At 56.0% G+C, this 20,086-nt stretch overlaps 2 protein-coding genes across 2 annotated transcripts; both read right to left on the bottom strand.

The window, feature by feature from the left end:
• Positions 1–50: 50 nt before the first annotated feature.
• Positions 51–6,643, bottom strand: GDI1 (GDP dissociation inhibitor 1). Its single transcript, XM_033220086.1, has 11 exons — positions 6,269–6,643; positions 4,905–5,012; positions 4,673–4,772; positions 4,398–4,532; positions 3,393–3,591; positions 2,994–3,125; positions 2,302–2,401; positions 1,708–1,879; positions 1,249–1,393; positions 1,094–1,148; positions 51–1,003 (listed from the first exon to the last, which is right to left on the bottom strand). The coding sequence occupies exons 1-11, from the start codon at positions 6,311–6,313 to the stop codon at positions 851–853; spliced, it is 1,344 nt and encodes a 447-aa protein (XP_033075977.1). The 5' UTR covers positions 6,314–6,643; the 3' UTR covers positions 51–850.
• A 378-nt stretch (positions 6,644–7,021) lies between these two features.
• Positions 7,022–14,859, bottom strand: ATP6AP1 (ATPase H+ transporting accessory protein 1). The gene is made up of 10 exons (XM_033220071.1): positions 14,639–14,859; positions 14,316–14,439; positions 11,592–11,666; positions 11,037–11,230; positions 10,537–10,577; positions 9,791–9,876; positions 9,051–9,289; positions 8,341–8,388; positions 8,023–8,254; positions 7,022–7,846 (listed from the first exon to the last, which is right to left on the bottom strand). Exons 1-10 carry the CDS (start codon positions 14,797–14,799, stop codon positions 7,637–7,639), a joined length of 1,410 nt encoding a protein of 469 aa, XP_033075962.1. The 5' UTR covers positions 14,800–14,859; the 3' UTR covers positions 7,022–7,636.
• Positions 14,860–20,086: the final 5,227 nt, after the last annotated feature.

The raw sequence follows: 20,086 nt of genomic DNA on the forward strand, positions 1-20,086 counted from the left end.
AAGCCTGCCAGGTACCCAGCTTTTGGGAGATCACCGTAAAGATCCAGAGGTTCAGGTTTCAACCGTTTTATTGGGAGGTTTTGTTTTCTGTGAAATACACTAGAGGGTGGGGAAGGGGACACATTCACTTTGCAAGATAAGGGTTTCCCACCACTAAAGGAAAGGTACGGGCAGGGCACACTGGGGTTTGGGTCCATTTTCCCACCTCCTTCTGCTTTGCTCACATTTCTTTTTCTCTCAGCAAGTACCACAGAACACAAACACAAAGACAAGAAACAAAACAGCAAATCAACCTCCAAAGGGGCCACGCCCAAGCCTTCCCCACTGCCCCAGGCTGGGCAAGGGCTGGGAGGGGCTGGGGCAGCTCAATCTACAGCCCCCAGGCCACACGGAAAGGCTGCAGGCTCAGAAAGGGTGGGTCGAAGTTAATAAATTAGAATAAATTAGGGGGGAGGAATGCAACTTTGTGCTGGGAGGGCCCCTTCTCTCCAACACGCAAGAGTTGGTGGGGGGAGGTGGGGGCATCTCCAAAGGCCACTACAGTGGGGGTAAGAGCGGTGGGGGCAGAAGTCACCTTTTCCTCCCCGTCTTCCCGAACAGAGCAGAAGAATTAGGGGTGGGGGGAAGAGACACACACAAGGAGAGGAACCCTCTTTTCCTAGGATAAGGAAGGGCCAAGAAAGAGGATGCTATCCAACCCCCCATCTCCCAAACCATTGCTAGGGTTAAGGATTTGGTCAGTGGATCAATGAGGTGGGTGATGGGAACGTGGTGGGGGAAGCAGAGGATGCTGGAGCCCTCTAGGAGAGCAGACACAGCCTGGGGCAGCAGGGGCTGGGGGCGGCCACAATCACTGCTCAGCTTCTCCAAAGACATCGTTCTGTTTACGCTTCATGTTCTCAAAGTCAAAGGCCATGCCAGCCATGCGTTTGTAGATGTCTTTGATGTCGTTGCAGGTTGTCTCAAAGTGTGTGGTGGCATCGTAGGAGCAGGAACAGAATACCTGGAAATAGCCAAAGCCCAGCGCCCAGGGTGAGTCAGGCAGGTGCCCTGGGGGGGCAGCCAGGAGCCAGGGCTGGGACAAGCTGCTTACCTGGCTCTCACAACCATCATCAATGGGCTCATACAAGTCACTGATAGCCACAAACCTGAGGGGCAGACAGAGGGGAGGGTCCGGACAGGCCTCACAACGGGCCATGCCCTTCCTGGGCTCCCTCCCTCTCCCTCGGGCTCAGCCCAGCCCCTCACTTCTGGTCAATGGGCTCCAACAGCTCCAGAGCCGGCTCCACCTCCTTTTCAGGGTCTGTGGTCTCCACAGTAGTGCTGGCGATGGCGATGTACTTGCCCTGGGCCGCCACGTTGTGTGCATAGGAGATCATGCACACGTAGATGTCTGGCCACAGGAAGAGCTCCGTCAACTCGGGCCAGAGGCGCTGGCCATACGCAGAGATGGTTTCCAGTGGCTGGACACAAGTCTGGCCCACCTGCCCCCTCCCCAGCCCTGCAGAGCAGGTAGCATCCAAGCCGCCACCCTCCTGGAGGGGAAGAGTCCAGGCCACCCAAACCTAGGGGTCCAAGTTGTGGTGACTACAATGTGGGTCAAATTTTTTCCAGAGAGGTAAGGAGGGAGCTCCGACACTGATGGGGAGAGAAAGGGTAACCCCAAAGAGAACACCCTAGAGGAAGTTGCACCAGCACCCAGCCTACCTGACTTCCTGTTGACCTGGTTCTGGGGGATGATTATTTGGCAGGAGTTGGCGTCGTTGGTGTTCTTGATGGGGTGGCTAAGGATACAGATGATGCGGATAACCTGGCCAGCCTTCCGCACACGGTCCGGGATGTAGCTGGGGTCACAGATCAGCTGCTTGCAGCGGGCCACCTGAGAAAGCACCAGAAGTCCTCGCCCGTCAGATCACTCCCTTAGGTAGTCTTGGGGCTGTGCTCACAGCAAAGGCAGGCAGCTCTGGCAGACAAGGCGCTCCTCGGAGCCATCACTCCTGCCCCTCCTGAATGCATGGCCCTGCCCTGCAGCTCACAGAGGTGGGCCCTGACGCATAGGCTGGGTGCCCGCCCCCACCTCCCAGACGCCCCGTGATCAAGAACACTTTCTGCACTACAGACATGGCGTGTGGCCTCTGAAATAGCCCTCTCACCCGCAGTCATGGCTCTGAAGACTTCTGGACCCCCAGTTCCCAGCTCCAAGACCCTCGGGGCTGTGCAGCAGGAGACCCGGCAGCACAGTGAGAAGGTGACCAAGCCCTGCCTCAACCATGGTGACTGCACTGCACCAGAAAGGCTCACCTCTCCCTCAGACTTCACGCCCACCACCTTGCCGTTCTCCATGATGATGTCATCCACAGGTTTGTTCAGCATATACGTCCCCCCATAGATGGCACTCAATCTGTGGTGAGAACAGCCCTGGTGAAGGCCCCTCCCAGGAGAAACGGGGACCAATTCCACTGTCACCCTTCCTCCACCAAGGTGCAAAAAAGGCTGCCCCAGGCAGGCAGCAGGCAGAGACGCCGGGATTCATCCCAGTTCTGTCACTGCCGTGAACTCTGGCCTCATCTCAGCGGGCTCTTTCCTCTCTGGAGCTTCTTCTGCCCAGAATACACTGCCAAGGACCAGCAGAAGGGGGCATGAGGGAGCAGTGCTCCGCACCAAGACAGCCTGAGGGACCAGGATGGACTCTCTCAAGATAGGTCACCTCCCAGCGAAGCCCTGACTCAAGGTTCTGGGGCCCTGGGCCCAGTCCTGGTGCTGCCGGGAACTGAGCAAGTCACATTTGTGGAAACTTGGTTCTTCAAGTGTGGAGACTTCTGTACTTCAGTGCACTGGGGTTGTGCCCTCATCACCCAAGGATGGAGTGAAGTAAATGAAGATCACGAATTGGAAAGGAGGAAATGCTACTAGGGAAATGCTCAAGGGGGCCATCTCCACTCCTGGCCCTAGTCCTATTCAGCCATGCCAACTGAAAAAACCCACGTCCTCACCTTGCAAAACCCTGGGGCAGCTCGCCCAGGCCGTAGAGCGGGTATAAATATGGGCTCTTGCCATACCGGGCCAGGGACTCACTGTACAACTTGATGCGGTTGATGGTCTCAAGACAGGGCTGGTCCAGGTAGCTGGGGGACAGGGGTTAGGGAAGATGCTCCAGTAGCAGCACCCCTGACTTACCCCCACCCAGGTACCAGGTACCAGGCCAGTCTTCCCACCACCCTGAATGGCCTGGGGAAGATGAGGATCAAATGCAAGGGGGAAACGGAAAGGGTGATAGGTGAGCCTATGGCTGAGTACAAGAAACATGCGGGGCAGGGGGACAACAGGCAGGTGTGGGGAGGGCAGAAGGTGGGCCGGGCGAGGGGGCTGCCGCCACACCAGCTTCCCCTCACTCATCAGTGCGGTAGAGTGCCAGGGCGTGACCAGTGAAATCGATGACATCCTGGCCCAGATCAAACTTCCGGTAGACATCACGCATGCTGGTAGTCTGGGGGTCAACGCCCTCAAAGGTCTTGGGGTCATTCTCATCGAAGTTTGCCACAAACACCAGGAACTTGCGGAAACGCCGTTTCTCAAACATGCCCATCAGATCTAAGGAAGGCCACGGGAGGAGGTTCTACACCAATGCAGCACAAAACTCTCCATCCCAGCAGGGCAGGCACCCCCACTCCCAGCCTAGCTGTCCTGTGATCTTAGGTTAACCTCTCCACCCTTTTTAGCCTCAGTTTCCCCACCAGGACGAAGAGGGGATTGGCCTGGATGGGCTCTAAGGGCCTTCCTGGCTTGGACACTTGGGGATGTCTTGAGGATCCAGTGGAGCCCCTGCCAAAGGCTCAAGTTTTCTTTGTTGTTGTTGTTTTTTGAGATGGAGTCTTGCTCTATCGCCCAGGCTGGAGTGCAGCGGTGTGATCTTGGCTCACCACAACCTCCACCTCCCGGGTTCAAACCATTCTCTTGCCTCAGCCTCCCGAGTAGCTGGGATTACAGGTGTGTGCCACCACACCCAGCTAATTTTTTGTATTTTGAAATGAGACGGGGTTTCACCATGTTGGCCAGGCTGGTCTTGAACTCCTGACCTCGTGATCTACCCGCCTAGGCCTCCCAAAGTGCTGGGATTACAGGCATGAGCCACCGCGCCTGGCCAGGCTCAAGTCTTTCAAAAGGAGTCCCGTTCCCCTCCACGTCACATCCCTGCTGCATGCGGACCTCCCTCCTGGCAGCCAGCCATGCGGCATGACATGGGGCAGAGAGAATACAGAGCGAAGGGCCTCTGGTCCTTCATGGGGGAATGTGACTTTGGACAAGGGGGTGTCTTACTCTGGACAGCCACCCATCCCAAAGACAGTTGGCTTCCCTGCCACCCCATGATTTCTCTGGCTCAGGGGGCCCACACTCACTGGAAGCCAAGGCCTCAGTCTCAGTGGACGGCACTTTGTAGATCTTGCCCCCCTTGTAGACAAAGCTGCCCTCCACCACCTTGAAGTCCAGGTAGCGAGTCACCTCTGTATACAGTAGCATCTTTACCAGCTGCCCTGTGGGGGTGCACAAGGGCAACATCAGCACGCTCTCTCCAGAGGTTCTAGCTGGTCTGGCTGCGCCTCCTCTGGAGCCTGACTGTCCTCAGGTCTTCCCTATCACCCCCGACCTGCAATACCTCCTTCCTGTCCCTCACCATTAGCCATGAGGAATTTGGGAATCAGGTCAACGTTCCAGTCTCGGCCTCGGCCCATCGACTCAGGGGGCCCCTCCAGCAACTGAAAACGCTTATACAGCTGTAAGCAGAAGGGAAAGAGAGACACTTCAGGGACCACCTCCTTCTGCTCCAGGCACCTGGAGAGCTACTTCCACCCTGTGCCGCTATGTGGGAGGTTAACAGGGATGGGCCTAGGCCCAGGCAGCCTCACCTCCTCCAGGGGTGTGATGGAGGAGCTCTCGCCCCCGTAGTAGGGGTTCCGGTCCATGTGCAGCACCTTCTTCCCGTTCACAGACATGATGCCCGACAGGATGCATTCCTGGGGGAGGGCCACACAATCCGCTGCACTCCCACCTGCCTCTGCTCCTACCAGCAGCCCTGATTTGTTCCCCACCCAAATCTGCCTCAGTGGACAGCTCTTTCCACCCACCACCCCCACCGGCTAGTTGCCTCGCCTAAAATTGGGGTGATGGCTTCATCCAACCACACTCTCCATTGCAACCTTGCTGGGTAAAGGAGACTCGTCCCCCTCACAAGGCGGACAGTGAAATAACGGAGGCTTTGAGGGAGGCAGGGCATCCAGTAGACACAGGATGGCCTTCCAGTACCAACACGCCGAGAGGCATCTACCTACGCAGAGCCGCACAAAAAGGCGGATAAAACACAATGAGGCACAGAGGGGACCCAGCTGGACTGCGAAGGACACTCCAAAGGGAAGCAAAGAAAGGCTTAGCACAGTCCTTGAAATTGTAGGCCCCACCCTGGACTGCTCTTTCTTCAAAGAGCAGGTGCCCCTGCCGCTGAGGAGGGGCATCTGGGTCTGGACGAGGGAGAAGAGTCTCTGAGGGGAGTGGGCCAACGGGGTTTTCGGGGAAAGGGGGAAGATACACCCTCACCAGTCACTGTCACTAGCCCAAGGACAAAGGCTGCAGATGCTACTCAGCCTGAGGTCTCCATGGGCAACCGAGATGGGGTTGTGGGAATGTGCTTACTGCCCCCACTGCTGCTCCTTCTGGAACATTCCTGGATCCCCTGGCCCGAGAAGACGACGAGGAGGCGGGCTGAGGGCCCACCCTGGCGAGGCCCCCTGACCCCAGGTCCTTGTACTTCATCCTCACAGGAATTAGCGCAAGATGGGAAGGGACGCTGGGAGGCAACGCTAGGCGGGCGATGGGTGCGGGCGATGGGTGGATGCCGTGATGGGTGGCGGTGATGGGTGGCGGCGATGGGTGGGCGGGGTGGGGGCGATGGGTGGGCGGGGTCGGGGGCACCGGGCCGAGTGGGGGTGCGTTTTCCGGTCCAGAGGGCAGGGGTAGGGAAGATGGGAGAGCGCCGGGGGTCGGACACGGGTAGCCCAGGGGGCGGCCAGGAAGGGGGCCCCTTCGGGGAGATGGGGTCATGGCAACGAACAGAGGCGACATCGTGGGGGAAGCAGCGGGGTGGGCACGGCGCCGGCTTTTCGGGGAGCCGAGCGCAGAAGATGGCAGTGACCGGAGGATGGGCCGGCGGCCGCATCATCGCGGGGGAATGGCGAGGGCACGACGCAGGGCCAAGGGCGCCCGGGGCCGCACTTACGGTGAGGCCGGTCCCCAGCACGATTACATCGTATTCCTCGTCCATGGTCAGGCCTCGGTGGCAGCGCCCGGTCGGCTCCTCCTCCTCCTTCACCGCAGCAGTAGCCACCGCCACTGCCGCCACCGCACTGGACCAAAGATGGCGGCGCGTCGGCCGCCGTCCGACCCCTCCGCCGCGTCAAAGAGTCCCGCCTCTTCCCGCGCCCCGCCGCCCCCGGCAGGGGACACCGCCTTCCCGGCTCGCCTCCCGGGAGGGCTGCCAGGGCCCGGGCCACAGCACCAGCGCGGCTCCGCGGGCGACGTTGCTCGCCGAGAGTCCAGAGAGGCTCGGGGCGGGGCGGGCGGGGCGGCCGGCGGCCGGTGCTGCGGCCCGGGAAGGATCCATGCGCGGGAGCCCCGCGCGCGCCCCGCCCAACCCGCCCCGCCCCGCCCCGCGCGCGCCCGCCCCGCCCCCCGGGAATCTCGGCGCGGCCCCGCGACCGGACGCGCGCAGCTGCGGCAGCCGGGGGCGGCTCCCTCACGACGCGAAGGCTGCCATTGTCACTACGGCCTCCTGAGACGCCGAAGCGCACCGAGACTCGGCTCGACCACCCTTCCCTGCCCTAAGCAGTTAGGGCCCAGCTTACTAAAGCCCCTCCCGGTCTCCGCGGATGCCTCCTAGCCTCCCCCTCGCCAGGCTCCATCCTCCCGCATACCTCCGGCGAGCACGCGCCAAAAGCTCAGCGCAGAAATGAGCGACAAGAGGCCCAACGCATGGCGATCCGCGTTTACTTTATTAGGAAGGAAACAACCGAGCACCCCCTGCTCCTGCCAGGCACTTCCGGTGGGAACATGCCAGACAGCCGACGATCGCACCCAGCCCACCTGTGGAAGTGCCTTCCTTCTCAGGCCACAGAAATAAACCCCAGTGTACTGCTTATTGTTAGCACAACATCACCAGAAAACGATAACGACAGCCAAGCAGGACAGTTAAGTAGAACTTCCACACCCCAAACTCAGGGAGCCCTATAACCTTAAAGAGGGAGCATTTGCTACACAAAAACACTATCCACAGCCAGGGATGATGTAGACACAAGAATAAATAAGGAGAAAGGGGACCCTAGAATTCATGTCCCTTACGCCTCACAGCGACTAAACCTGGGAAGCTGGTTGGTCTAGCATCTACGCAGAATATGTACACCTTGTTGGGAGAGATGGGGGCTGCCCAGGAAAGCTCCTCAGTGGGCTGAAGAGGGAGCAAGATGGGCTGAGGGGAGCTTGGGGTTCATGCTGCGGTAGGAAGAAGGAAGCTCTTCAGTCCAGTGTGCTGCAGGGTGGGAAAGCAACAACACGGACACTATCCCACCCTCAACCCCCCACTGGCATAGGGTCAGACAATCTGGGTCAAAGAAATGGTGGGGCCCTTGTGGTCATCAAAGCGATCCATGGTCTTGAGGCTGAGGATCATGTGCAGGCCGTAGGTGAAGATGAAGAGCATGAACAGGGAGGTCAGCAGCCCCATCCAGATGCCGGGGGAGAAGAAGCTGGCACAGTCGCTGGCATAGGAGAACTGCTCCCCCATCACGTTGAAAGCCTGGATCTGGCAGACACACAGACACGGGTCAGAAAGGACCGTTGGGAGGCCCAGCAAGGACTAGGACAAGGGCAGCGCAGGGACAGGACTCTCAACTACATGCCCAAGCCCAAGCCTCTCTTCGTCTCTCAACCACCAGCCTGGGCTCCCCCACCTGAAGCTGGGCCACCCCTGTGCCATACCTGGAAGTCCTGAAGCATCATCTGCCAGGGGGAGGGCTGCGTGCGGGCCACGAGGAGACTGCCCTTCTTGCTCAGGCTGCTGACATACTCGCAGTGGAAGGAGTAGATGCTGGGCCCTGTGACCTGGGAAGCATTGAAGTAGGCAACAGAGCCATTGCTGTGGATTTCGAGGCGCTCCATGGTAAACCAGTGCCGGGCGGACACTGGGTAGAGGCGGTTGGCCAGAATGAACCTGGGGAAGGTGGCAGGGATGTTAGGTGAGCTGGGGAGGCTGGGGCCACACCAGCCTACCCACACCTCAACCACCCCAGGACTCACTTGAATGTCACTGTGGTACCAAAGAGTCGTTCATAGGTCAGTGAGAGCCTGCAGAGGCAGAGAAAGAGGTGTACTGTGAGGCTCTGGGAGGGCCTTTGGCATCTTAGAGGAACAAGTTCCTCAGCTCTGCTCTTACCTAAGCTGCCTTGGGTCCTTGCAGCCACCTGAAGAAGCAGTGACCCCACTTGACAGATAGGAAAACTGAGGATCCAGTCACATTGCAAGCCCATAACAGGGCTGGAAGCCAGGACCCAGGTCCCCCTTGCCACCAGCATGGGGGTCCTTCCTCTGGTTCCCCTGAGCTCACTACCTCTCCTTTTACTCCCTCTTAGGGTCACTAAGGTACCTGGGCTGGGCTTTGGGGGTGAGAGCAACAGAAGGGCATGGTTGCCCCATAAATGCCTCAGGTAGCTGGCCTGGCATTTGCCCACACAAAGTCCCAGAGGTTTTGCTCAAGGGGGAGGTGTTAACAACCAAGGTCCCAACCAAAGACACAAGCATGGGGAGGCAGAAGTCTGAACAACTCCCCTCCAACAGCACCCCCCGCCGTGACACCTCCTACATCCTCACACTGCCCAGACCCCAACCAGACCATGGCCATCCCCACCCCAACACACAGACCTGACGCTGGCTCCCTGCCCCACCTGCGACTCACAGTGGTGGGAAGGTCACCTGTGGTGGCACAGTCCTCCCCAGCCTAGTGCCCTTGCCTGGCAAAGGAGTCATTCCAGAAGGAGCCAGTCAGGTTGAGCTCCTGCACCCCAAAGGTGAGGGGAGTCAGGTCCTCCCACTGGTCCTTGTACGCCACAGAGAAGTTTTGGGCCCAGAACAGGATCCGGGGAGCGGTGTCATTGTAACTCACAGGAGGATGGATCACAGGTGATATTGGCTGTTTTTGTAGCAGCTGGCGACCTAGCCCTTCAGCCACCACCGCTACATCACGGGCCACCTGCAGAAACACCCAACCAGCCTTCTTTCAGCAGCCCTGGGAGACTGTCATACTCCAACCCAGCTGTCATGCCCTCCCTCCTCTCCCGACAGGACACCCTGTCCACTATCTCAAAGTCCCACCAGCCAGAGGAGGCCTTTCCTCCAGAAAGCTTTTCCTGATGGCCCCTAAACCCTGATGACGTTCCTAGTCCCTCCAACTTAGGGTCATTTAGACTTAGTGTCCAATTCTGCCACCCACAAGCCTCAAAGGACGAGATGGAAAGCTGCCCTTGGAATGGGGAGGCAGCACTTGAGTGCTCATCCTAGTCCTCCCCCAGAGTCAGCCCAGGGACAAGCCACTCCAAATAGTCACACCACAGGGGTTCTGTGCCTGATGCTTCCCCTATGCTGGGCCTCCTGGGCAGCCTGCCTGTGGCATACACCCCCCACCTCCAGACAGACTCACCACACTGCCTCTCCCTGCATGCCCCAGAGCCCCCCCTGCTGGAAGGGCACATACCCTGGAAGGGCGGACCGCTGTGAGGGCCGCTGTGTATGGGACATCTTCAGACTTGAGTGTGCTCAGGACCTGCCCGATGACCTCATCTGAGGGTCAACAAGGAGAGCAGAGACTCAGGTCACCAGGCACTCTGTGTAAAGAAACACTCCCCACCGTCTGCTTTAGAAACCTTCTAGACCATCTGAAAGTGGTATTTTTACTTTCCACTGAGGATCCTTAGGGGCAGCTATTTCTCATCCCACCCCCATTCCCAGCCTCCCCCAGGGACAACTGTGGCTTCGGTCATCGACTTCCTAATGCCAAGCCCTACCTATGTGACACGAGAAAATACATATCAATACGGAAAACTCCACATCCACCCATGAAAGGTTTGCGACTGCCTTTTCATGGGGAGTGACTGTTCTTTATTGCAAATAGGTAAGTCCCCAGAATTGTTTTTCCAAATGTCCGCAGTCTTCTTAAACCCGTAACTCAAGGATTCACACTGCATGCACAGAAACTGGCTCCATAGCCTCCAGCACAGAGGGCCCCCCCCGGCCAAGTGGGGTCTGGCTGGACAGGGTCCTCTGCTAGGTGGTCCCTGGCTGGTCCTGGGAGCCAGCATTTCCCTGCTCCACTGTCAGCTGCCCCGAGAAGCAGGCGGGCCATCCTGGGAGTGAGGAGGCTGAGGAACTGCAGGCCAACTGTCTCTGTGGTCCCTGCCCAAGGGCTAGGTGAGGACGTGCATCCTCCCTGATTCTACTCACCGTTGCCTGTGAGGACTTCCCTGGGTGCCATCAGACCAGAGCTATGGAAGACAAACAGAGCGCCAGAGTCCTCAGGCAGCCTGGACCTGCGCTGCCTACTACCCTTCCCCCGCCCCAGCTTCTCCTCCCCACTAACCCCACACACCAAGCCTGCACACTCTTACCTGAGTGCCCACTCCTGGAAGCCCATCTCACCCCGAGGCTTCTCAGTCACACTCAAGTCCTAGCCACCTGCTCTGTGACAAGGGCCTGGCTAGGTGAGAAGGCTCCCCACCCACAGGGCTCACATCTGCCTCATCTCTTGGAGCTAGGCACCAACTCCTGAATCACAGAAGAGGCCCTCCCCACCTCTTCTGGCCACACACGGCACCTTCTAGAAGGGCTGTGAGGGGGTGGGGAGTACTGGCATCTTTGGCTGAATGGTGCCACCACATGCCATAGCCCAGGGCCTTGCTGCTCTCTGGACCCCGAGGCTGGTGGTTGGGCCATGTGGGCAGTACCTGGCCGTGTAGGGCAGGCGAATGAGCAGCAGGGCGGGGAGGCTGGCGTTGAGCTTCAGCTCCCGCAGGGTGGCCAGGTCCACATGCAAGGGGCTAGCCCTGAGCTTCTCCTGCAGGTAAGTGGTCAGAGTGCTGACTGCATACCAGTCAACGGCAGGAAGCACCAGGGAGGAGGGGGCCAGGTCCAGGGCATTCTGGTGACAGGGGAGAGGCAAAAGGTGAGTTAGCCAGGGGCCAGTGGGCCTGGGCCAGCCCCCCAAACCTCTCTGGCAGGTCTCCTCTGGCAAGCCATACCCACAAAGGCTCACCAAGAAAGTGGCCCACACCTCAGCCCCTGACATTCAGGCCCCAGGCCTTTCTACCCCAAAGCCAGTGTCTCTGCTAAGAGTATGAGGTGGTTTTGTTGTTGTTTGCGGGGGGGGGGCGGGGGGAGGCGGCTCAGAGGAAACTCAGACCCAAGTACCAAGTAACCTGATATGAGGTAAGAGTACAGTTCCTATGCTGGGAGAAGCACAGAATGTCCTCCATGGCCCCTGGCTGGGAGAGGACTCTTACCTCTAGATTAGAAAAGGCGCTGTCCTGCTTGTTTCCAAACACACCGCCATATGCTGTGAAATCCTCAACGCTCAGCTAATAGGGAAACAGGGGAGACATCTGAGGAGGTTTGACAAGGAATGGGGGTCCAAGGCAGGGGACAGCCACCTTCCCCGTGCATTCTCAGGGCCAGCAAAGTCTCACTGAGAGTCAGGTTCGGTATAGTGGAGCGCAACTGTGTGCTGGTAGTGGTGGGTGGGAGACTCGCCTCTTCCCTCCAGCACTGTCAAGGCAGGGTGAGAAGACATGGAAGGCAGTCATGGGGGTGGGGAGATCTGCAGGCAGCTGACTTCTGGTAACCTCAGGAGTAGGAGTCAGCTGCCTTACCCGCCCTACAGACAAGAGGAACTGGGGAGGGAACAGGGAAGCTGCGGGGAGGGGGTGGGGCAGCCAAGAGCATTTGCAGCAGGCCTCCCAGCCAGAGAAAATGGGAGTCGGCTATGTCCAGTCTGGACAGGACCCTCACCCCACTTGCTTTTGGTGGAAGGGGAGAGAGGTGAGATCTCAGAACATGTGGAGGAAGCACTGAAGTCTTTTGAGCTCTTAGGACCACAGTGGCCCTGACCCCGTCCCTTTTCCTATACAACTTACAGATGTCCTTTGTCCTTTCGCTCCCACCCCCCACTCCAATCTCCAGCTTCCTCTGGCCTTTCCAGTTAGGCCCTGAGGAGATTTTAATCAGCTTCCCTAACCTGTTTGGTATATACACTCGCCCAGTCTCCCCTCCCTTGTGGGCAGGACCTTGCTGCTGTTTGGCTGCCTGGGCTCCCAGTCGGAAAGCCCAGGAGTTGCTGGTGGGTTCTGCGGGCTTTCTTTAATTGAGAAATCACACCACTCCCTGCTCCACATTACCCAAGGCTCTCTTACACATTTAGAACTGCAACTGACCTTCCCCCTCATGGCCTACAAGGTCCTACTTCATTGCCTGGCCACTTGAAAACCATCTCCTACATCTCCTACCCCTTTCTCTCACTCACTGTGCTCCAGTCACACCAGCTCTTCCTTGAGCTTGCCAAGAGCACACCTCACCCAGGGCCCTTGCATTTGCTGTTCCAGGAATGTCCTTCCCCCAACGGCTCCCTCCCTCCATTAAGATCTCTGCTCAGATATCACCTCCTCACCTCCTCAGTGAGGCCCGGTCTGACCACCCTTATCTAAAACAGCATCCCAGTCACTCTGTCCCCTTAGCCTGCTTCCTTCCCTAAAGACTATAACACTGACATCATATAATATAGCAACTTAGTATTTACTGGTCACCCTCCTGAGAATGTCAGCTTCCTGAGGGTGGGGGATTGTGTTCTTCTGCTCACTGCCATAGCCCCAACACTTCACAATACCTGGCACATAGTAGGCTTTCCATATTGGGCAAATGAATGAATGGGTGAATGCCGTAAGACTGGGGGATCCTGGCTAGATGTTTTATGTGGATTATAAGAATTCCCCCTCACAGGCCGGGCGCAGTGACTCACGCCTGTAATCCCAGCAGTTTGGGAGGCCGAGGTGGGTTGTTCATGAGGTCAGGAGTTCAAGACCAGCCTGGCCAACATGATGAAACCCCGTCTCTACTCAAAATACAAAACAAATACAAAAATTAGCTGCGCGCAGTGGCAAGTGCCCTGTAATCCTAGCTACTCGGGAGGCTGAGGCAGAGAATTGCTTGAACCCAGGAGGTGGAGGTTGCAGTGAGCTGACATTGCACCACTGCATTCCAGCCTGGGCAACAGAGCGAGACTCTGTCTCAAAAAAAAAAAAAAAAAGATTTCCCCCTCACAGCCCTCTGATGTAGGTGGTGTCTTCATTTTACAGATGTAGAAACTGTCATTGACAAAGATTATTTCATGCCTCCAATGGCTGGTTACATGGTGGAACTAGGACTCAGTTCCTATCTGAGTATATTATTTACCACCTCCTGAAAAGACTTCAGGCCACCATCTGCCCACACAGCAACGAAGGGAGACTACAAGGGCAATGAGGCATACAGGCCACTAACAAGGGAGGGCCTAGCAGACACTTGCTATCTTAGAATCATCTCATGGTCTGCACGCCTGCTTTGGGGGCAAAGATCCTGGATGGGAGGGAAAACAGCATGCAGGTTATGAGCTCCAATTGGGAGGGAGGATTGACAGACTCAGGCTGGAACCAAAATGGTGTCTATCAACTGTAGTGAAAATTGTATCTCGACAAACCTTACTTTCCTTGGCAGTGAAACCGAGATAATGACATCAGTATAGCAAGTGCCTACAAAGCACTAAACAGGTGATCATTTTCCAGTTATCATTATTATGATCATCACAGCTAGAATTACAACTGTGCCACCCATTAGCTGTATGAGCTTGGGCAAGTCACTTAACCTCCAGCCTCAGTCTTCTCATCTATAAACGAACAGGGACAATAATCCCCACCCACCATATTGGAGTAAGTCAGATATCCAAAGTGCTTGGTAATCAGTAGGTACCTGGCCTCTGACCCGTCGCTTCCTCCAATCAAGTTGGTGCTATTTCCGAGGCTATCGCCATGCCCACTGAAGCGTTTACTACAGGCCTTCCCATGAGAGGACCCACACCTCCCTACAGTTGGGACAAGGTCACTGAAGCTTCCCTTGGGCAATGGGCGTCAGTGTCATGGGGGTAGGGGTTCCTGGCTGCCTCCCGATGACTGGGGGAGAGTGGGCTGGGGCAGGCGCACCTTGTCCTGCAGGAACAGCAGCACATTCCGGGGACCCAGCTCCAGGGCGGGATCTAAGTAGGCAGAGAGTTGCAAGTCGCTGGTGATGTGGCCTTCATGAGTGTCCGCAGGAGCCCACAAGTCCCTGGCAGGGGACAGAAGAGGTGCTGTCAGACGGGGACGCATGTGGACTGGAGCTCTGTCGCCGGCAGATTCGCTGCGACCCCCGAGCAGAGAACAGTCCACCTCTAGGCCTCACCACCCCTCGCCTACGACAGCGCCGGAGTCGGAGTCGGGCGAGGGCGCCTCAGCCGCCACAGCGCATCCCACCCCGGCCCGCTCACCGGTCACTGGACCACAGCACCAGCGGGACCTGCTGCTCCGCCGCTGCCGCCGCCGCCGCCGCCGCCAACGACAAAAACACCGGCAGCCACGGCATCCGCCAGAGCGCCTGGGCGCACCGCTGCCCCATCCGCACTCGAGCCGTCGTCGTGGCCGCCATCATAGCCTCAGCCTCCACTGCTTCAGCTGCCTCGACAGCCGCGGATCAGGTGACCGTTGCCCCCGCCCGAGCCCCGCCTCGCACCTCTATTGGCCCAAGCGCGGGCCGGCTGGCAGGGCCGCAGGTAATTGGACCAAGTGCATGCCACTCGCGGCCACTCCTTCTCACTGGTTGGCTGTACGTGTCTCCAGGCGCTCACACTCCGAGTGGGAAAGGGGATGGAGCCCAGCTAGACCGACTAGGACGAGACAAGAGGGACAGGGAGGCTCCGCGGAACCCTGCGCGCACCCTACGCGTTCGCCCGTCCGTTTTTATTTATTTATTTATTTTTTGTTGTTGTTGTTCTCTTATTTTCTTTCTTTCTTTTTTTTTTTCCTTTTTCTTTCTTTCTTTCTTTTTTTTTTTTTTTAGAGACATGGTCTCCCTATATTGCCCAGGCTGGTCTCGCCTACCCCCACTCCCTAGCTCAAGCGATCCTCCCACCTCAGCCTCCGGAAAAGTGGGACGACAGGCGCGCATCGCCGCACCCGGCCAATCCTTGTTTTAATCCTTTTCCTTAAAATTGCAAAAGTGATGTCTTTTTCCTGCAGATGGACCCTCCCTGATACAGGTGAGAGGAGACTGTAATCCCTTAGAATGAGGACAGAAGCGGGCCCAGGATAGCATCTGCGGGAACACCCAGCACTTACTTTGGGTGGAAGGAGAAGGGTCCAGAAAAGAGATCGGACAAGGAGCAACCAACAGGAAAGGGGAAAACCCAGAGCGAAGCGTGGCTTCAAAGACACCCTAACGGGCCGGGCGCGGTGGCTCACGCCTGTGATCCCAGCACTTTGGGAGCCGGAGGCGGGCGAATCTTCATCAAGAGATCAAGATCATCCTGGCCAACATGGTGAAACCCCGTCAATACTAAAAATACAAAAATTAGCTGGGCATGGTGGCGCACTCCTGTAGTCCCAGCTACACGGGAGGCTGAGGCAGGAGAATCACTTGAACCCGGGAGGCGGAGGTTGCAGTAAGCCAAAATCACACCACTGCACTCTAGCCTGGCGACAGAGCAAGAGTCCATCTCAAAAAAAAAAAAAAAAAAAATTGTAGTCATGATTGTCACATGTGATTCAGACTAGGACTAGGATAGTGGCAGTTGAGTTGGAGAGAGGAAGTGGGTCTGACGATACAGTCAAAGAAAATTGTAGCCTTTGGGTCTCTCTGAGTTGAGGACTAGGAGATGAGGCCACTTGGGAGCTCACTGAGTTTCGGGTGCTTAGGGAAACCCCCAAGTGGCTATTTCCAGGCCTGAACTAGCTGAGGAGAGAGGTTTTCGCTGGAGCTTCACTGTATCCCAGGAGAATCCAGCAAACTTAAAAAGGAAAGCATGTCTATTATGTTTCTGTTACTTTTGTTACATAGTTTCAAGGCAAAGACTTCCTCTGGAATGTGGAATGCAATCTTGCCTCTACCCGGACTCTGTTGCGAGCTGTTTCCATCCTTAGGGGAGAAACCCACCTGTGACTGCTTTTATTCTTCCCTCCATTGCCAGGGGTCCCTGGAGTGATGGCCCTTGAGGCTTCCTGAAGCACCTGCTATGGGCCAGGCACCCGGACTCTGCCCCCAAAGTTGACAGTCTAGTCTAGAGGACATGCAGAACAGCAGGTCATGATACAGGGTCATGCATGTTCCAAAGGTTGAGACATGGGACTGGGAGGGACGTAAGGAGAGAGGTACCCATGAAGCTGCTCCCACCAGGAGGTGATATCTAAACTGAACGAATCACCAAATGTTGACAGCACCAATGAGCACCTTCTGTCTGGGGACTTCATCTTTAGAGTAAAAGCATTTCTTCATTGAAATCCTGGCTGGGCGTGGTGGCTTATGCCTGTAATCCCAACACTTTGGGAGGCCGAGGCAGGCAGATAACCTGAGGTCAAGAGTTCAAGACCAGCCTGGCAAACGTGGCAAAACCCCGTTTCTACTAAAAAATACAAAAATTAGCTGGGCGTGGTGGCGGGTGCCTGTAGTCCCAGCTACTCAGGAGGCTGAGACGGGACAATTGCTTGAACCTGGGAGGCGGAGGTTGCAGTGAACCGAGATCGTGCCATTGCACTCCAGCCTGGGCAACAAGAGCAAAACTCCGTCTCAAAAAAAAAAAAAAGAAGAAGAAGAAAGAAAAAAAGAAATTCCTTCAGGCCCACATCTCCCTGTGGCTTTTAAAATTGTTTTAATATACTATTGGACACATACCAAAATATGTGGAACATACATGTTACATATACATGTGTAAGGTATATTACACATACATTACCTCTACATGCAGTATAAAAATAAAAGGAATGGCCAGGCGCGGTGGCTCAAGCCTGTCATCCCAGCACTTTGGGAGGCCGAGGCGGGCAGATCACGAGGTCAGGAAATCGAGACCCTCCTGGCCAATACGGTGAAACCCCGTCTCTACTAAAAAATACAAAAAACTAGCCGGGCGAGGTGGCGGCCGCCTGTAGTCCCAGCTACTTGGGAGGCTGAGGCAGGAGAATGGCGTAAACCGGGGGGCGGAGCTTGCCGTGAGCTGAGATCCGGCCACTGCACTCCAGCCTGGGCGGCAGAGCGAGACTCCGTCTCAAAAAAAAAAAAAAGAATGAAGTTAAGGTGAGGTCATACTGGATAAGGGTGACCCCTAGTCCAATGCCTGGTGCTTTTAAAGGAGGAGAAGACACAGACACAGGGAGGAGAGCGCCGCATGAAGCTGAAAGCAAAGATTGGAATGACACCTCCGCACGCCAAGGAACACGGAGCGTTGCTGGGAACCACTGGAAGAAGCCAGAAGAGACACATGGAGCTGACTCTCCCTCACAGTTCCAGAAGGAACCCACCCTGGTGCCACCTTGATTTTGGACTTCTGGTTTTCAGAACTGGGAGAGAATACATTTCTGTTGCTTTAAAATTCTCGGTCTCTGGCACTTTGTTACTGCAGCCACAGGAAACCCGTACAGTGCACACTCTGCCTTTTGTGTTTCCTTTTCTGTGAAATGCCTTTTATTTTTTTTTCTTTTTTCTTTTTTTTGAGACGGAATTTCACTCTTGTTGTCCAGGTGGAGTGCAATGGTGCAATCTTGGCTCACTGAAGCCTCCACTTCTCGGGTTCCAGCGATTCTCCTGCCTCAGCCTCCTGAGTAGCTGGGATGACAGGCACCTGCCACCACGCCCGGCTACTTTTATTTATTTATTTGTAGAGATGGGGGTTTCACCATGTTGGCCAGACTGGTCTCAAACTCCTGGCCTCAGGTGATCCGCCCGCCTCGGCCTCCCAAAGTGTTGGGATGACAGGCGTGAGCCACCACACCCAGCCTTAACTACTTTTAACTGTACAATTCAGTGGCATTAAGAATGTTCACATTGTTGTACAGCCATCACCACCATCCATCTTCAGAACTCTTTTCATCTTCCCAAACTAAAGCTCTGTCCCCATTATACAATTTCCCATTCCCGGGCCGGGCGTGGTGGCTCACGCCTGTAATCCCAGCACTGTGGGAGGCCGAGGTGGGCGGATCACGAGGTCAGGAGATCGAGACCATCCTGGCTAACATGGTGAAACCCCGTCTCTACTAAAAAATACAAAAAACTAGCGGGCCAGGTGGCGGCGCCTGTAGTCCCAGCTACTCGGAAGGCTGAGGCAGGAGAATGGCGTAACCCAGGAGGCGGAGCTTGCAGTGAGCTGAGATCCGGCCACTGCACTCCAGCCTGGGCGACAGAGCGAGACTCCGTCTCAAAAAAAAAAAAAAAAAAAAAAAAAAAAAAAAAAAAAAAAAAAATTTCCCATTCCCCCATCCTCCCAGGCCCTAGCAACCAACCTTCTACTTTTTGATTCTGGATCTGAAGCCGGTAAGTACATCGTATAAGTGGAATCATGTAATATGCACCCTTTTCTTTCTGGCTTATTGCAGTTAGCATGTTTCTTGAAAATCCTTTGAGAGTATCCATTTGGTAGCATGTATCAAAATGTCATTTCTTTTTATTTTTAAATTAAAAAAATTTTTTTTGAGACAGTCTCACCCTGTCGCCCAGGTTGGAGTGCAGTGGCACGATCTTGGCTCACTGCAAGCTCCGCCTCCCGGGTTCACACCATTCTCCTGCCTCAGCCTCCAGCTGGGACAACAGGCACCTGCCACTACGCCCGGCTAATTTTTTTTGTTAGCCAGGATGGTCTCGATCTCCTGACCTTCTGATCCGCCCGCCTCGGCCTCCCAAAGTGCTGGGATTACAGGCATGAGCCACCGCGCCTAGCCTTTTTTTTTTTTTTTGAGACGAAGTTTCGCTCTTGTTTCCCAGGCTGGTGTGCAATGGTGCAATCTCAGCTCACCGCAACCTCTGCCTCCTGGGTTCAAGCAATTCTCCTACCTCAGCCTCCCAAGTAGCTGGGATTACAGGCACCTGCCACCACGCCTGGCTAAGTTTGTATTTTTAGTAGAGATGGGGTTTCTCCATGTTGGTCAGGCTGGTCTTGAACTCCCGGCCTCAGGTGATCTGCCTGCCTCGGTCTCCCAAAGTCTTGGGATTACAGGCGTGAGCCACCGCGACTGGCCTAATTTTTATATTTTTAGTAGAGACAGGGTTTCACCATGTTGGTCAGACTGGTCTCAAATTCCTGACCTTGTGATCCGCCCGCCTCAGCCTCCCAAAGTGCTGGGATTACAGGTGTGAGCCACCGCAACTGGCCTAATTTTTGTATTTTAGTAGAGATCAGGTTTCACCACGTTGGCCAGGCTGGTCTTGAACTCCTGACCTCAAGTGATCCGCCCACCTTGGCTTCCTAAAGTGTTGGAATTACAGGCGTGAGTCATGGTGCCCAGCTGCTTTTATCTATATTTAATTGCAAGTGTTTGTTTTTTCCCAGGTAATTTTTTTCCCTTTTTAGTCTTTTTTTTTTTTTTTGAGACCGACTCTCGCTCTGTGGCCCGGGCTGGAGTGCAGTGGCCGGATCTCAGCTCACGGCAAGCTCCGCCTCCCGGGTTCACGCCATTCTCCTGCCTCAGCCTCCCGAGTAGCTGGGACTACAGGCGCCCGCCACCACCTCGCCCGGCTAGTTTTTTGTATTTTTTAGTAGAGACGGGGTTTCACCATGTTAGCCAGGATGGTCTCGATCTCCTGACCTCGTGATCCGCCCGCCTCGGCCTCCCAAAGTGCTGGGATTACAGGCTTGAGCCACCGCGCCCGGCCTAGTCATTTTTTAAAAGCCTTTTATTTTGGCCGGGCACGGTGGCTCACACCTGTAATCCCAGCACTTTGGGAGGCCAAGGCAGGT

Source organism: Trachypithecus francoisi, unplaced genomic scaffold (genome assembly GCF_009764315.1).
Source record: "Trachypithecus francoisi isolate TF-2019V2 unplaced genomic scaffold, Tfra_2.0 Contig00808, whole genome shotgun sequence".
NCBI classification, from domain to species: Eukaryota; Metazoa; Chordata; class Mammalia; order Primates; family Cercopithecidae; genus Trachypithecus; species Trachypithecus francoisi.

Excerpts from the sequence above, each read along its gene's own strand:
- GDI1 (XM_033220086.1), bottom strand. The coding sequence starts at position 6,313 with ATGGACGAGGAATACGATGTAATCGTGCTGGGGACCGGCCTCACC. Across the intron at positions 3,592-4,397 it reads GACTGAGGCCTTGGCTTCCA|ATCTGATGGGCATGTTTGAG; the intron begins GTGAGTGTGGGC and ends GGCCTTCCTTAG. Across the intron at positions 3,126-3,392 it reads GCACTCTACCGCACTGATGA|CTACCTGGACCAGCCCTGTC; the intron begins GTGAGGGGAAGC and ends CCTGTCCCCCAG.
- ATP6AP1 (XM_033220071.1), bottom strand. The coding sequence starts at position 14,799 with ATGATGGCGGCCACGACGACGGCTCGAGTGCGGATGGGGCAGCGGTGC. Across the intron at positions 10,578-11,036 it reads CGCCTGCCCTACACGGCCAG|CTCTGGTCTGATGGCACCCA; the intron begins GTACTGCCCACA and ends TGTCTTCCATAG. Across the intron at positions 9,877-10,536 it reads GGAAGTCCTCACAGGCAACG|ATGAGGTCATCGGGCAGGTC; the intron begins GTGAGTAGAATC and ends GTTGACCCTCAG.